We start from the raw sequence: 15,516 nt of genomic DNA on the forward strand, positions 1-15,516 counted from the left end.
GCGGAATCCGACTTTATATTCCGCCTTGAGTCGATCATCTGGTCATGCCAATTGATTGGCGATCATTTAAATCCTACCTAAAGTTTCACCCCGCACTATTCGTTAATTCGTCAATAGTCGATCTGGGGGTTTATGCTTCCGAAAATGATCCTGTCGATCATTCATGGCGGAACGCGGATTCCGCGGTGTGGTACCCACGAGTGGGAAGGAATGCAGTAAGGTCGTATAGGGTTCCCTTTCAACTATCTTCTTCATGCGCCATTTGCCGCTCTGGTCATTCTGACGCATTTTCACCCGCCCAGATTTACTTCAACAAATCTCCAGGCGTTACTACTACAGTGCTTCCTGGATTATTTTCTTGACTAGATGGAAATTGTTCTTCGAACAATTCACACTTTGCCTGTGTTCAGAGAAAGTCCCCGGTCTTGGACCAATATGCTTCAGTCAATTTGGCCTCATTTTATTAGCCGTGGCTGACCCCCTCTCCCCTCAAACACCTACCAGGGAAGTCAACCAGCGCAATCCTGGAGTTCTGAAGCTCAGGCCGGTTAAGAAAAATATCTCTCCAGAGACTCATTTGAATGAGAATACCACGCCTGTCGCATTGGCTCGATAATCATAGCTTTGACATCCCGTCAAACGATAAACATTTCCCCGAACGTAACACTTTTCTTGGCCCCTGACCAAGTTAGTGAGCAAATTGCCATGCTAATCGCAAGGTTGTTTTCTAGTATGCTGAAATGTTTACAACTGATTTTTAAAAGGATGAAGGATAAGATGACGAAGATCTGATGCGGACGTCAGCTGTAAAAAGGAGAGGAATAGAAGGGGAAAGGGGAAGGTAGATTGAGATCTGTATGGAAATGAGACAGTGAAGAAGAAAAGAGAAACACGAGAAAGAAGAGAAAGAGCAACTTAATGGAAAGACAATACAGAACAAGGAAAAAACGAAGGATGGGGGAGGTTGGGAGGTGAGGCTTTTATCTACAGTGCTGACAAGTATAAGCCACAAGAGCCTCAAATCAAGCCACAGAATATTGGACGCGGTCGCATTTCTCCCATCACTAGTTCTTTATCTGCCTCGCTCTCAATTTTCCTCAACCAGTTTAATTTACAAATCAAGCGAATGCAGGTATTCGAATCTTTTTTTCCCCCATGCCCCATGAAAAACTTTTCATGCCCAACAAAACTGAGATTTTGCGCATCAAATGAGTCTCGACCCGTGCCGTTGTCCCGGTGGCAAGTCATGCAGCTAGCACCATGCAAATTTGACTATCATCTGATTATGCGTTATTTAATGACAAGCCGTGATTAGAGGTAACGATTTGGATAATTACCAATTCATCACGACCCGTGCTTTCTGGCAGTCTAGACTCGGTCCTTATCATGTTCAAAGACCGCAACGAAGTCAATGATATCAGACAATTTTCCAATAGCACCAGAATACAGCTAAAAATAGTATAGAGGTACTGTTATTTCCCCTGAGTTGCGTTATAGACTCCCAATACGCGGGCGGGTAATAACGGGAGAAGATCTCGAACCTTGGATGGCGGTCATGAGATTCACATGTACCCACTTATGATGCTTCGACTCGAACCCACAAATAGTATATCCCAATAGCTTATCTCAACCGATATATCGTGGCAATTCGCGAGATAATGATAGTGCTGTCATATGACGGATGCCAATTTGCATATATAACATTGGTTCACTCCCAGAATCTTTAACCATCTTCTCATCAAATAATTCACATACCATAGTCCTTGAAAGGATTCCTCTACCATGCCAGCCATGTTTCGCAGAACATCTGATTTTTTCAAACACTTCAACCAAAGGCACGACTCGGTTCACCCAGAAAAGCCTGTCCTGGAGTCCCACAACTCGAGTGCGAGATCTTCTCATGCTGATTTAGCCGTCGATACCGCGCCCCATGCTATTAGTACGATATATCAAAACTACCTGATCTCGAATCTTACTGACAAATAATATTAGTAAATGAGACACGCCCTAAAAAACAACGAGTCTGGAGCTTTGGTCATCAAGATGAGGATGAACGGGAAAAGCGACGTCTAATGCGAGAGGAGAGGGAACGCGCTGATTTTGCCGCTACGAGAAGATACTCTAGTGCTCGGCGACGCAGCAACGGTGCTGGTATCGGGTTTGAAGGAGGATGGCAGGGCTAAGATGCTACGGTCGGGTGCCGCATGATCTTCGAGGGACTGAAGTTCCCCCTCTATACATTAATATAATCTTATAATTCGGTATAATCACAAAGCCATTGATATTTATTTATTACTTGTCAAAAACTTAGTTACAAAACCCTCATCTTCGCATGGTGTATATGGCAGTCCCCCAGGCTGCGTCGGACTCCAAATCAAATCCATAGATACACAATGGAAAAACGAGGAAACATTAGTGATCATTTCAGTCACGGTATTATATTCATAAAGGAGTGGTCATGCGGCTTGTACATATTACCTGCATCATATTCAAATCATAGGCCCAATATCGCAACGATTTCGAGACTCATTACTAGGATATAGCTCCTCAAATCAATTGCTCACTTTCTGCGATCATCTCAGCGAAGCAGCACGATGAGTTTCTATACGAAAGTCTAGTAGAGAACCATCACGCTCAGCATGACAGCGATCGAAGCGACCCAGTGGGCCAAGCCCATGGGAGCAGTGATAGCCGATCCGCTGGTAGGAGCGGTCGAGGAAGCAGCGCTAGAGGCGGAGGCACTGGTGGTAGACGAAGTGCTGGTGGTCGAGGTTGCAGTGGTGCTGGAGCTGGTGATCTTCACGGCACTGGTGGAGACAACAACAGGGGTGGAGGCGGAGACCGCGGCTGGGCTGGAGGGGATAAGAGGGCGAGAGCTGGTGGGGGTGGGAACAGGGGCCGAAGACATAACACCAGAGGGAACAGGGACGGACGAAGTGGGAGCGACAGCAGCAACGGAAGAGGCCACGGAAGACGAGGCCATGGGTGTTGAGGCCACGGGAGATGGGGCGACGGAGGACGAGGCAGCGGCGCCGCAAGAGTCGCCGGTCAGCTGAATGCTAATGCACTCAGTGACCGAGGTGCTGTTGGTGGTATAGATGTTGCGTCCATTATCCTCACCAGTCTGGCAAGCGATGAAGGAAGAGCTGCTGTCGAAGCTCAGCAGACCAGAAGAAGCCAAGGAGAAGCCAGAGGTGCCTGTGGCGCCCTCATCACACTGGAACTGGGTAGTCTCCGCTAAATATGCTATTAGTTTCTGTCTCTCTGTGTGAAGGATTGGTCTGCTTACAAGTGACGACACATCCACGACCCTCGCTATCGGTGATGATAGAGTTGGAGATGCAGAACTCGGCAGCCGACAGGGTGGTATCACCGAGACGGACCTGGCCATCGGTCAATTGGCCAAGGGTGCCGGTTTCACCTCCAGAGGCAGTCAGCTGGAAACAGCAGCTGTCACTGCGACCAACGAGGGCATTGGCGCCAGCCACGAGGGCAGCGATGGCAATGGTGCTCTTCATCGTGAAAATTGAAAGGGTGTGGGGTAGAGAGCCCGAAGCGAATGTAAACAGTGTTGCTTCACAAAGAATGTCCGAGATCAGAGAAAGAGAAAAGAAAACGGTCTTGTACCACGTCAGGGGTTTAAGTAGAAAAGAGCAACGACAATTTAAGACTTACGAATCATCCACGAATGATACAAAAACCGGGAATTGGGCGATGAGCGCCGTTGGAACCTATCAAATCCTCTTTGACCTAAATTGGTACTTTCCATGCTGATTCACAAACTATACGGGCACTAACCGTATATCGATAGGTCCAATCCTTATTGCAGCGGGGATTTACCAACGTGGGACAGGACGCGTGTCCATAGGATCCCTGTTATAGTTCAAATTGAATTTCGAACTGTGCCTGAAAGGCCCACATGGAAGATATTATGAGACTTGCCGAGTCAGGAACCCACTGTTCTCTAGGAAAAGTCCTTACGAACTCCTCCAAATCCTCAACGGAAGGCCCATTTTTGCAATAATGCATGAGATAAGACTGCGTATCTCTTTCCTTTGAGCTAAAAAGTACGCCACTGCCAAGTAATCCGCATTGTTAGCCCCGCATGGAGCTAGATGGCCTTACGCTTGGGCCTTTGGCAATTCAGGAACACGAGAGTCACAAGTGTCGAACGTTCAAGGCAAACAAGGATAGATTTATTATCATCAATATTGATAGAAAATAGTTGAAGTAATAGATTCTATGCAGTGGTAAAAGCCATGTTGATGTGTCGTGATTCAGGTCCGCATCGCATCGAACTCTGCCTCAAGTGCGGGCCGCGTCATTCTTGTCTGGTCCAAGCGTTTTCATGTCCACCATTTTTCTTGATCCACTGTACCCAGCAGGTTTTGTCGTTAATTTAAAAAGTACAAGTCTAGACTCGGCTAGATCAGTTGCCTCTTCGAATGGATTTTTTTGGTTGTAACCATGACTGCCGACATGCTTAGCAAGGTTGTGGTTCTCTTCAGGTCGCCGATTGGTCCTGCAACACGGCCTAAGCGACTTTTGAAATTCCGCTATTGACAATATGACCTGGTCTAAATGTCCAGGCGAAGAGATTTTACTGTTAATTTCCCATCTAAAAGGATCGGCGTTTGCGCATCAAAAGCAGGTTCCAGCCAGACATCCTAACTAAAAAAAAAAAAAAACCCTGTATACAAATATCGCTTCTCCACATCTTGAAATGGGTGGGGCATGTCGATGAACCCGGATTTATTTTCTATTTTCTCTTTTTTCTTTAATGTACGAAGTCAGAAACATCCCTGTCTTACGGACCAAGGACGCGTCTTGGGCTCGAGTATGTAGAAATGTTGGCCAATCCTGACCGTGTGCCTGGCTGATCATCGCTAGAATCCGCCTGGTCCAGATGTGTAAACACTTCCTGACTATCGGACATACTGCCATTTCGAACAATAACCATTTGATCGACGGGTCAAGTGGCGTAGTCTTGAGCTAAAGGCGTGTTACCGCAGACGTCACCGTGGCACTTGAGGCTTTGCTGCTCTCATTCCACGTTATGACTTGTGAGATAAGGAGACAGTGGCGCTATTGAAAGCAGCCTTATCTCCCACCTCGTTTGATTGGCCATTCAAGACCAATCGATGGCTGAGTTAGCACACCCACTTCTCTGTACTTACGAGGTACAGCTTCCCGCAAACTTTTCAACTTGGCTTCTACTCGCTGATACTGATATTCTTTTAGTATCAACTCCTTCGGTCTCACACAAATTTTGCAAGCTGAAGTAGTAAGCACGCTTTAACGAGTAATACGGAGATGAACTTCCTTTTTTTTCACTAGGCATGAAGCCTGCTGTGGTATCCCGAGCTGTGATTGGCTCAGAGAGTCAGGACCTCTTGCGGGCATGGGAACACCTCGAATGGGAAAGATCCTGTTCTCAGCTGCCAACAATACGTAGGGCTCATTGAAAAGCTACCCTCCATCTATCTCTCTCAATCAGACGGAGTGATTGTCCATGGATGCGGGTTGTCGCTTGTTTCATATCACGTCATACTAGAATTAATGATATGATGTGGTTATGGGAGGTCTATTGTCGGTTATCCAGGGTCCTACACCCTGCCTGATTATGATCATTGAATCTACTCCATACTTTTATCTGAAACACTGTGAACGCATATCTTGAGCACTTGGATGATGATCTTTTGAATCTAATGTTCGCCGATATTCGAAACCAGTGTCACATGGAAGTTACAGGATAATCTTTGATTACTTAACTCATAACACCATCTTCATAGCAAATCACGATGATGAATGTCGCAACCATTTGGCTTGTACAAGACCTCGGGTGGTGCGTGATCCAACGCGAATATGGCGTAAATACGAGGAATAAAGCTATATAATCAAGTCAATAGATGATCAAGACTACCATGCCACAAAAACCTCAAATCTCGAGACAAAGTTGAATGTACGAAATGGCGCCATCTATCTCCGAGACCCCTACTGCAGAGATTGTCATTCCCATCAAAAAGAATCATGGAGATCTCGAGACGAAGCCCAAATTGCGAAGAGTTCTTGAAGAAGAAGGGGGAAAGACTACTGCCAGCGTGCGCCTAGATCAATCGTTCACACTCTCCCTGACTAACAGTCTTTAGTATCCAGAATATCTCCCTACCTGGGACCATGGCGAGAAATACTCTGTGCTTCAACCTTTCACGCACGTCGATCACGGCAAAGACGCCGATCATTCCTTCAAGGACCTCTTGCCCGAAGGGACTACAAATCAAAAGCTCACACCAACCATCGGTTCCGAAGTGACAGGCATTCAGCTGAGTAAACTTGACTCGGCCGGCAAAGACCAGCTCGCTCTCCTAGTCGCCCAACGCAAGGTCGTTGCTTTCAGAGACCAAGACCTGGCCGACCTACCAATCCAAGAGGCCTTGAATTTCGGTGGATATTTCGGGCGACATCATATCCACCCTACAAGTGGGTCTCCGGAGGGATATCCTGAGATTCACCTCGTGCACCGGAACAACAACGCATGGGAGTTTGACCAATACCTTGCTGAGAAGAACAGTAGTGTCTCATGGCACTCGGATGTTACTTATGAGCAGCAGCCGCCGGGAACCACAATTTTGTACCTTCTTGATGGTCCCGAGGTAGGTGGAGATACCGTATTTGTGGACCAAGTTGAGGCATACAAGCGGCTTTCCCCGGCGATCAAAGAGCGGTTGCACGGACTGAAGGCTGTTCATTCAGGGGTTGAGCAGGCTGAAAATAGCCGGGAGCGTGGTGGTGTTGTGAGAAGAGAGCCTGTGACAAACGAGCATCCTCTTGTGCGGACCCATCCAGTGACTGGAGAAAAGGCACTATTTGTCAATGCTGGTTGTAAGCACAATCATTTCCCGCCCTCAAAATCTTTCATACGTTTGAAACTCACGGATTCAAAGTCACTCGGAGCATTGTGGGACTCAAGAAAGAAGAGAGTGACGCCCTTCTAGGATTCTTGTTGGCTCATGTTAGCCGCGGCATTGACTACCAGGCTCGAATTCGATGGGCCCCTAAGACCGTTGTGATCTGGGATGTAAGACCCTTCTGCACTTTTGATGCCGACCTTGGTAAACTAATCAATATACAGAATCGTGTTACCGCCCACTCTGCAATAATTGACTGGACAACTGGGGAGCGCCGTCATTTGGCACGAATTACCCCGCAGGCTGAGCGCCCGTATGAGACGCCCTATGTGCCGGAGGATGACAAGCCGTAGTTGTTGATGATGAGGTGGTTAGCGCGCGGGGAAAGTAGCCAATGTCCTTTCTATCAAGCAGTACCAGCTATAAATGACACCAACTTTGTGACACATGCAAGATGTCCATATGGGAATTTCACCAAAATTTCGAACATGCTCTATTGTCATTTGAATACAGAGAAAAGATGAAAAGAGACTATTTTGGGACTTTCTATCTTGTAAACAACAAACAGCGCCACTGAGAAAGGCAACATCTGACAATTGCATTTAGGAGCTCTATAAATAAGCCCTATATCATCGCTATTCTATAACAACTAGCCCATTTCCCTCTTGAGCCGACCCGATAGGTTGCTTTCTCACTGGGAAAAGCGGAAATCGAGTCTAATTCAGGATTAGTTCGTCAATCCCAATGACAGTCGCATGTTCACAGACCTCTTGTTATTCATAATGGGGGTTTCACGTAGATAATTTTCTCTCTGCTCGCCTGTCATCACATTCCATTTCTCTGCATTCCGTCTGGATCTGAGTTAGCGCCGACAATAGCATCAAGTGTGAGAGCTTTTCATACTTGTTACACCAGTCATAGTATAATTTCGAACCAACGAACAAGAACAGACTAATCACGGCGAGAGCAATCAAAATCTTGTTTCCACGCTTATAGTATGGCTTATCGTCGGTTTGATAGACCTATCGCAGTTAGTATCCGCTAAAGGTCACAGAATAAAAGGTCGCTCACATTAGCACTAGCAATGGCACTGATTTGCACAGACATGTTGTATAATGCAGTGGCTATAGTGCGAGTTCGCACAGAGCCCGCATTTCGTGATGTCAAAGCCACAAGGACCGGATGTATACTCGGGGTTCCAACGAGCAGAGTCAGAATCGCGAATCTAGGCCATGGCAGCGCCTTCGCAGGTAGAACCTCTAATGCGATCAGAAGAGCAAGATTCCACACTTCGACCGCGGCACCCGAAAGCAAGCGTTGGTTTGTTCGCTCAGCAATCCACGTTATAGTGATGAGAGTAATGATCGAAACAACAGCAGCCGGAATGGTCAACAAATTCGTTTCGAAGGTCCCGAATCCTACCTCCTTCAATTGCAACGTGAGATAGTTCGTGGCCGGCGTCGAGGGAATTAACCAGATCACTCCGAGAATGTAGATCGGCCACATGTGATAGTCTTGTAACGACTGCCACAATAACTTTGGCGTGACAGCTTGTCTGTTATGCATGGTTCCCTTGCTAGGATCATCACGAATGACTCGGTTGACAATGATCTTTTCTTCGTATTCCGTGAACCACCCGTCTTTCCCGCGCAATCCTCCTTTGGTTTGGACTGGGGAGGCAGGCATCCAGAACACAGCGACAATTCCGACAAGTCCCGTAATGAGGCCCTCGAAAGCGAAGAGGTATCGCCATGCGCCCGTGCCGTCGGCGTTTTTTATGTGAAGGAAACCGAAGGCCAAAAATGCACCGACAATCCCCGTCAGCGTGTCCGAGATCCAAAAACAAGCCAGTCGCTTCGGCAATTCGTTGGACTTGTAAAAGAACGATAAGAAGAGGACCGTGTCAGGGATACTACATTTCGTGGTCAGTTCATACCCAGCATGCGAAGGAAAGAGAGAAGACTCACAAGCCACCTTCTAGAAGTCCCAGCAAAGCACGCGTTGCCAGGAACGATCCTCGTCCTTTGAGAAAGGCCTGACAGGCTGCGATGATACTCCACACAACCATCTGAATAGGAATCCAGCGATCGGGACCCAGCCTCTTGGATATTAATTGGGAAGGCATTTCAGCCAGAAGGAAGCATACTAGGAATATGGTCTGGCCCAGATTATAGTCATTGCTGGTCATTCTTAGATCTTCCAGAAATGTACTTGCTAGAGCCTGACTAATATTTCCTCGATCAAGTTGCAGTGCGAAGAATGTCACACAGGCAAATGTCAAGACACGAGCATCAATCTGTTATGACCACATCAGTGAATGACTATTTAGTCGTTGCTTTGTGGGATTTCTTTACCTTTCGGACGATGTTCTTCTCTTCCTCCTCTGTCCATTCGAAACCCGGATCCCAGCGGTGCATTCCCTCATAGCTATCGATTGGACGGTAGTATTCATGTCCCTCCTTGACTTGAAAAGTACCATTGTCATAGCCTTGAGTTCGTTGCGATTCTTGATCCGACTCCAATATACTAGCTCCCGGGGAGTTTTTCTGACTGGCAGAAACCTGCGCGGTCTTTTGGTCGGTCATAGTTTTTTCCAAGTGCTACAAAGCCAGATCGATAGCTGAATGGCTTGGCTTCTCTTCTGTGCTTTATTTTTGTTTATATCTCTAGTTGTTTATATAGCAGTATAGGTAGAATAAGCGGGGTTCGTTAGTCACGCAATCCCGTCAAGTCGGAGATCATTGCAGCCACATGTCGTGCCCTCGGATTCAAATGAGACCATTGCAAATGTAAAAATATTCCAGGCGTCAATTCTCGCATTTGAATATGAATAACCTGGTCGCAGGAAGCCTAAATCATCTAAACTTGAGTGGATGTGATTTGAAACATAGAAAGTGTCCAACACTTTGCTACACACAGAGGGTAGATTGACACCACAGAAGTACATTATACCGTCAGACTCTTCACGTTCAAAGATCTCTTGCATCACCGGGAAATTTAAAGGCGAATGTTATGGACTATCTACAGCCAATCACTCTCCGAAAGGATAATCGCAATGCCCTACAAGAAGATATGCCGTCATGGATTGGCGCTCGCCTCGGCCCATTTCTCTTGTCTTTACTTTGGCGATATTTGGAGTGATAGTGATGTGATTGCTGGGCATTGCAGGCTAGCTGAAGCAAGCACATGCTACATTATGTACCAAGGCAGTATCAAGGACCAGTCGTGCCAAAGCCGTCATATTCAAAAATGGTAAATGTCGATTGATCTTGTTCACAGCTATCATCATTTACGGATCTCAATGAGATATGAAGGGGCTGAAGTGTCGAAGATCTATACAACCTGTGCTGGACATCACACTTAGCTTCCCTTACATCGATGCCAAGGCCAGAAATCCAAAGATGAAACCAGATGACATCTTCCCCATGCCGGGACCTCAGAGTCTCACCCTGTCATGCGAAGCGACGATCTCACAACATCCAGTGTGAATAGTGACGTCACTTTACCTCCATCTTCACTGGCCACAAATTCAGTATGCGGGATGATGTGTGCCTTATATCGAGTCTGACAAGCTGATCGAATAGATGCCCTACTGTAATTCTGAGAACGGTATTTCCGAGCTGCATGTCGCCATACGCCTGGCGTTCTTCTAAAAGGATTGAAAGCTCCCAAGTGACACATTTTGTGACTGAAGCGAGGGCAGTGTCACCCTTGCATCGTTGAGTGTGCTCTTAGTATCTGTGCGGGTGTTCTTGTCACTGCGGTGAGGTTGAATCATAACCCAGACATCTTCAAAACCGGAGCGCATAGGCCTCTGTGATCGACATCTCCCCAGCATCCACGCCCAACCATGATCTGCAAATCAGGTTCCCCATATGAAGTCTAAATGAATCTTACAGGATCGGCCTGACTAATTGCTAGTCTCAGTTGGTGCAGTTTGGTACATCCAATAATGTATACAGTGATGTCCATCCGTGCCCATCTCGACCTACCATGGGTCCTAGTGGGGTCATCCATGTGGTCTTCACCGTGATTCCTAGACACAAACGCGCATTGGCCTCACATCAACCTCCGTTCACCAGCTAGACCAGTTACAGGACAATGGATCGTGCACCTTGGCTCTTTCAATTTGACTGATCGATTATTAACTTCCGACCTCACATCCCGCACACATAAATATGTGGACACGAGTGGATAATACAATTAGTCTTTCAAACCTGCATGCAGCTGATGGACCTTCGTGTCCATCGTGGAGGATTAATCCCTCTCGAGAGCTATAGTAAATTTGCCTCTAGTATTGTGGAGTTGGCGGTAGTAATGACTTCCTAGTACGTAGGACTGACATATAAGACTTGTCTGCCCTCTCTTGTAGATAGTTCATCACCCAGAACCCATATTTGTTATCGGAGATTGGAGTCCCATCTCTCGTTTCATCTATATACTCCTGTATCCCTCCTCCCCCAAAAAAGAAATGCGCTTCTCTCCATTCACATGGGTGTCTCTTATCCTAGCAATGTTGCCAACTGCGATCAGCTCGCCAATGATCCACAAACGAGCGAACGGCGTTCACATGGGTCTTAACACAGACTTTCCAGACCCGAGTTTCCTCAAAGCCGCAGACGGAAAGTGGTACGCCTTCGGCACAAACGGAAACGGCAAGCGCATTCAAGTAGCCAGTTCCTCCGACTTCAACACGTGGACTCTCCTAGACATTGAGGCTCTTCCCATATTATCAACCTGGGAAACTGACAAAGACCACTACGCACCAGATGTGATTCAACGCGTAAGTCCAATACAGATTTCAGTCCAGATGCAATCTCAAGATACTAACATCAATTAGGGCGATGGAAAGTACGTGATGTACTACTCTGGCGAAGCCAAATCAAGAATAGACCACCACTGTGTTGGAACAGCCGTAGCAGAGAGCCCAACAGGACCATACGTACCCAGCAATACACCACTATCATGCCGACTAGATCAGGGCGGCTCAATTGATCCATCTGGATTCGTCGATTCAGACGGGACCCGGTATGTGGTATTCAAAGTAGATGGCAATAGCGTCGGCAATGGCGGGGACTGCAATAACGGAGTCGAGCCACTCGTCTCAACACCAATCATGCTGCAGAAACTACAGGCCGATGGTGTCACACCTCTGGGAGACGCCGTGCAGATTCTTGATCGGGGTACAGCTGATGCTGATGGGCCGCTTGTTGAGGCGCCAAATCTTCTGCTTCATCAGGGCACTTATTTCCTTTTTTACTCGACGCATTGTTACACTGATACTGCATATGACGTGCGTTGGGCGACTGCCAGTAATATTGCAGGGCCATATGAGAAGACGAATGTCAAGTTGACGAAGACTGGGGAAGACGGGTTGATGTCGCCGGGTGGTGCGACGGTTTGTGGATGTGGGGACCGGATGCTATTTCATGGTTGGTGTGATTCTGCAAAAACGAAGAGGTGCATGTATGTGGCAAATATGAGTCTTACTGGGAAGACTGCTGCTATCATTTGATCTTGTGCTGGGACTTGAGAATAGACTTCTCAGGTGGCTTTACGATATTTTGATTTTGATCGTTTATATACCCCCTCGCTCGTGTCATGTCAGCTTCCACCTGGGCAAGATTGGTGAAAATTGTTTGGGAATACGAGCAATTAAGCTTGAGGAAATTCATTACTGCTATTTGAAGAGGCATTTGAGTGAGATATTGGTGATTCATTATTCCATGTTATCGTGCCGTTCTGGACACGATCTATCAATAAATTAAGATCCTTCATGTTAGCGAACCCATAATAGTAAGCGGATCAAAGACTGTCTTCCAGAATTCAGTTCTGATCAATAGGTTGTATTCCCATATACGAATCCCCACGTCGCTATGCTAAACGCTTTTTTCTTCGCGCGCCTTCTTCTTCTCCCGGAGGGCGTGCACCCAAGTCCCAGCGCCCTTGATAGCAGCCTCGGGAGTGCTCTTATGGTTAAGCAAATATCCCTGGATTTCAGCTGCAGTGAATTCATCGGGTGGCACAATAGAGGCAAATCTTTTTGCCAGAGTATTTATACGAAGGCGCAATTCTTGGAGATAAGACTGGTGCGCTTTTTCTTCACTCTCTACCTTCTCCAGCAGCTCCTGGCTCTTGGTCCGTTTATGTCCATTAGGAATGGAAACACCACCAATTTTAAGCTTTGCATGTTCATTGCTCAGGCGCTGGGCAGCAGACGTGCGAGGAGAGTCACCGTCCATCGCCATGTAAATTGACGTGAAAAGCTCTTCGATGGCCTCCTGGCTGGTAAAGCCGAAAGCAATACTCAGATCCACCCGACCGGGACGAAGGAGTGCTGCGTCTAGCTTTTCTGGATGGTTCGACGTCATCACAAGAATTCGTCCCTCACTGGCAGCGACACCGTCAATGACATTCAATAGGCCTGACAGGGTGATTCCATCGGGCTTGGCAGTGGATGCAACTTCATCAACGACAACGGCATCGACTGCCTCTTCGGGAATCTCTTCGATATCACCATCCTCACCCTCGTCATCCTTGGGCTTAACATCGGCAATGGTCTTGCCCCGTGTCTGTGTGATCCCGGCTGTATCGACATCCTCGAGAAGAACGATGCATCGGTTGGGTAACTCAGAAAATAAAGAAGCAAGACTATCTTCGTCAAGAGCCCTTGAATTCAGGTTGAGAAGGTAAAGCTTCAAGCCGAAAAGACCTGCCGCAGCAAAGCACAGACTGGTCTTGCCCGTACCAGGGGGGCCATGTAATAGGTATCCCCGCCTGTACGGAATTCCACGATTTGAGTACCACCGACGGGTACGGGGGTGAAGATATTCTTTGATATCGTCGATGAAATCCTGCTTCTGCTCAGGGTCGAGGACAACAGTGGACAAAGGACGTGGCGCCCGGGCCATACACCGTGTCCAGTTCCATGAACCACCAGAGTAGTAGCGGTGACCACGATAGATGATGGTGCGATTACCATCGCGCTGAACATATGCTTGCTGTGCCTCATTCAAGACCGTTCTGAGAATAGATGCATCGCGGCCGAGACAAGAAAGGTAGAGTCGCTCGTTGTTTAGCACGTAGCGGTGGCTGCTGGTCTGGTGTCTCCGCTCTAGCATCAAGGGCCGATTCTTATACCAAAATATATGTCGACCTTGTGATGGAGTGAAGCGTAGGGGCTTGTATTTGTCACGGCTGATCACCTTGGCCCAGTATTCATCAAAGGAGACACCATCCGTGCTGCCAGGCTCATCCCACTCTCCAGTATCTTTGTCTGGATTGTCGTCATCGTCCGAATCTTCCGATTCACTGCAGTAGCCATTGGACTTGACACCAACAACAAAGCGGTTCGTGCGTCTCATGTGGGGCTGTCGTGAGATCCAGTACATAAAGTAATTAAACGTTTCATCATCCAAGCGGATCTCCGCTGTTGAGACGAGGTATTCCTTGACAAAATCGGAGATGTAGCCAACAGTGTATTTGATGGCAGCGCCAAATACGACCAGGACGACCAGTTGTTGTAAATAGACCGTGAGATCGATCTGGAGGTAGGACAGCAGGAAGCGTGAGAAGAGTGCGTATCCCGGTATCAGAGCCTCCAGCATAGCAGTCTCAGAGGAAGATATCCCCACCCTATCGGACTGAGGATTTGTTTGATTGAACTCCATGACAGGACCTCCTGAAGAGTTGGCCTTGGAGAGAAAGTATGTAAGAGTAAAGTGAGGAGACAAGGTCGCACATTTTATATGTGGTTATAAGAAGAGCCTCATTTACCGCGCCAGGACAGCCTTGTGGGACTGCGCCCAAAAGGGAGCCCGAGCCCTTACGGTCATGCCTGACTGCTGCCTGCTTCCTTGTAGGACAGTTTGACTCATGCAGGTGGTGAGCCGATGGGGGCTTAGACCCTGGGATCTGCGGCTTGGCCTCGGATGCGTCATTTCAGGTGAAGTGGAGTATGAAGTGGAGAAATAAGCACTTGCGGAGGAAAAGAAATGGAAACGAAACAAATTAAGAAATAAAAAGTAGAAAGCAAAAAAAAAGCAAAAAGAAATCTCTCCCTCGGGGAATCGAACCCCGGTCTCCCGCGCTTATCGGTGTTAATGACAAGCGGAAATCATGACCACTAGACCAAGGAAGATGAAATAGTCGAGTTTCCGCTCGACCACTTGGTGATGGTTGATGTCTTGATGTTCATTTCTGAAACTATAAACGTAGTCATAAGTGTCAGCTGTCAGCCGCACAACCGTCAATTGCCATGATGCACTCACATTTGAACTCTCACTTTTACTTGTGTAATATCTCTTCTTAAATTCCAAAACAGTCAATGGACCTCTACTAAGTATGACCCATACACAATAGACGCGTGGAAGATAGGTGCCTACTCGTACCCAGGTGCTCACCTAGGTGTGAGATACCGACGTGAAACCTCACAAGGACATCATAGATTCGAACTTTCCCATTGAGGCTTAAATCTTGTAATCCGTTTTCAAGGGTTTCCTCAATGATTGGAGCCTCAAAGCCGAGCAGTACGTAATCTTCGAACACGTACGTATGGTGGCACGGTCCTCGAGCCTGGAAATAGTATTCGAGTATAATTTCAGGCTCA

At 47.3% G+C, this 15,516-nt stretch overlaps 6 protein-coding genes across 6 annotated transcripts; 3 read left to right on the forward strand and 3 right to left on the reverse strand.

Moving 5' to 3' along the window:
- Positions 1–1,791: 1,791 nt before the first annotated feature.
- N7503_004319 (uncharacterized protein) lies at positions 1,792–2,183 on the forward strand (the record flags this gene model as incomplete). Its single annotated transcript, XM_057063866.1, has 2 exons — positions 1,792–1,939; positions 1,993–2,183. The coding sequence occupies 2 exons, from the start codon at positions 1,792–1,794 to the stop codon at positions 2,181–2,183; spliced, it is 339 nt and encodes a 112-aa protein (XP_056921609.1).
- Positions 2,184–2,614: 431 nt separating this feature from the next.
- N7503_004320 (uncharacterized protein) lies at positions 2,615–3,518 on the reverse strand (the record flags this gene model as incomplete). The annotated part of the gene is made up of 2 exons (XM_057063867.1): positions 2,615–3,237; positions 3,290–3,518. 2 exons carry the CDS (start codon positions 3,516–3,518, stop codon positions 2,615–2,617), a joined length of 852 nt encoding a protein of 283 aa, XP_056921610.1.
- A 2,451-nt stretch (positions 3,519–5,969) lies between these two features.
- Positions 5,970–7,261, forward strand: N7503_004321 (TauD/TfdA dioxygenase family protein; the record flags this gene model as incomplete). Its single annotated transcript, XM_057063868.1, has 4 exons — positions 5,970–6,101; positions 6,150–6,882; positions 6,945–7,078; positions 7,133–7,261. The coding sequence occupies 4 exons, from the start codon at positions 5,970–5,972 to the stop codon at positions 7,259–7,261; spliced, it is 1,128 nt and encodes a 375-aa protein (XP_056921611.1).
- Positions 7,262–7,599: 338 nt separating this feature from the next.
- N7503_004322 (Major facilitator superfamily domain general substrate transporter) lies at positions 7,600–9,493 on the reverse strand (the record flags this gene model as incomplete). Its single annotated transcript, XM_057063869.1, has 6 exons — positions 7,600–7,624; positions 7,676–7,759; positions 7,812–7,930; positions 7,980–8,820; positions 8,876–9,204; positions 9,263–9,493. 6 exons carry the CDS (start codon positions 9,491–9,493, stop codon positions 7,600–7,602), a joined length of 1,629 nt encoding a protein of 542 aa, XP_056921612.1.
- Positions 9,494–11,421: 1,928 nt separating this feature from the next.
- Positions 11,422–12,423, forward strand: N7503_004323 (glycoside hydrolase family 43 protein; the record flags this gene model as incomplete). The annotated part of the gene is made up of 2 exons (XM_057063870.1): positions 11,422–11,691; positions 11,749–12,423. 2 exons carry the CDS (start codon positions 11,422–11,424, stop codon positions 12,421–12,423), a joined length of 945 nt encoding a protein of 314 aa, XP_056921613.1.
- A 364-nt stretch (positions 12,424–12,787) lies between these two features.
- Positions 12,788–14,578, reverse strand: N7503_004324 (BCS1 and AAA domain-containing protein; the record flags this gene model as incomplete). The annotated part of the gene is made up of 1 exon (XM_057063871.1): positions 12,788–14,578. One exon carries the CDS (start codon positions 14,576–14,578, stop codon positions 12,788–12,790), a length of 1,791 nt encoding a protein of 596 aa, XP_056921614.1.
- Positions 14,579–15,516: the final 938 nt, after the last annotated feature.

The sequence above is a fragment of the Penicillium pulvis genome, assembly GCF_028828015.1.
Source record: "Penicillium pulvis strain IBT 33274 chromosome Unknown contig_23_segment0_segment0, whole genome shotgun sequence".
Lineage (NCBI taxonomy): Eukaryota > Fungi > Ascomycota > Eurotiomycetes > Eurotiales > Aspergillaceae > Penicillium > Penicillium pulvis.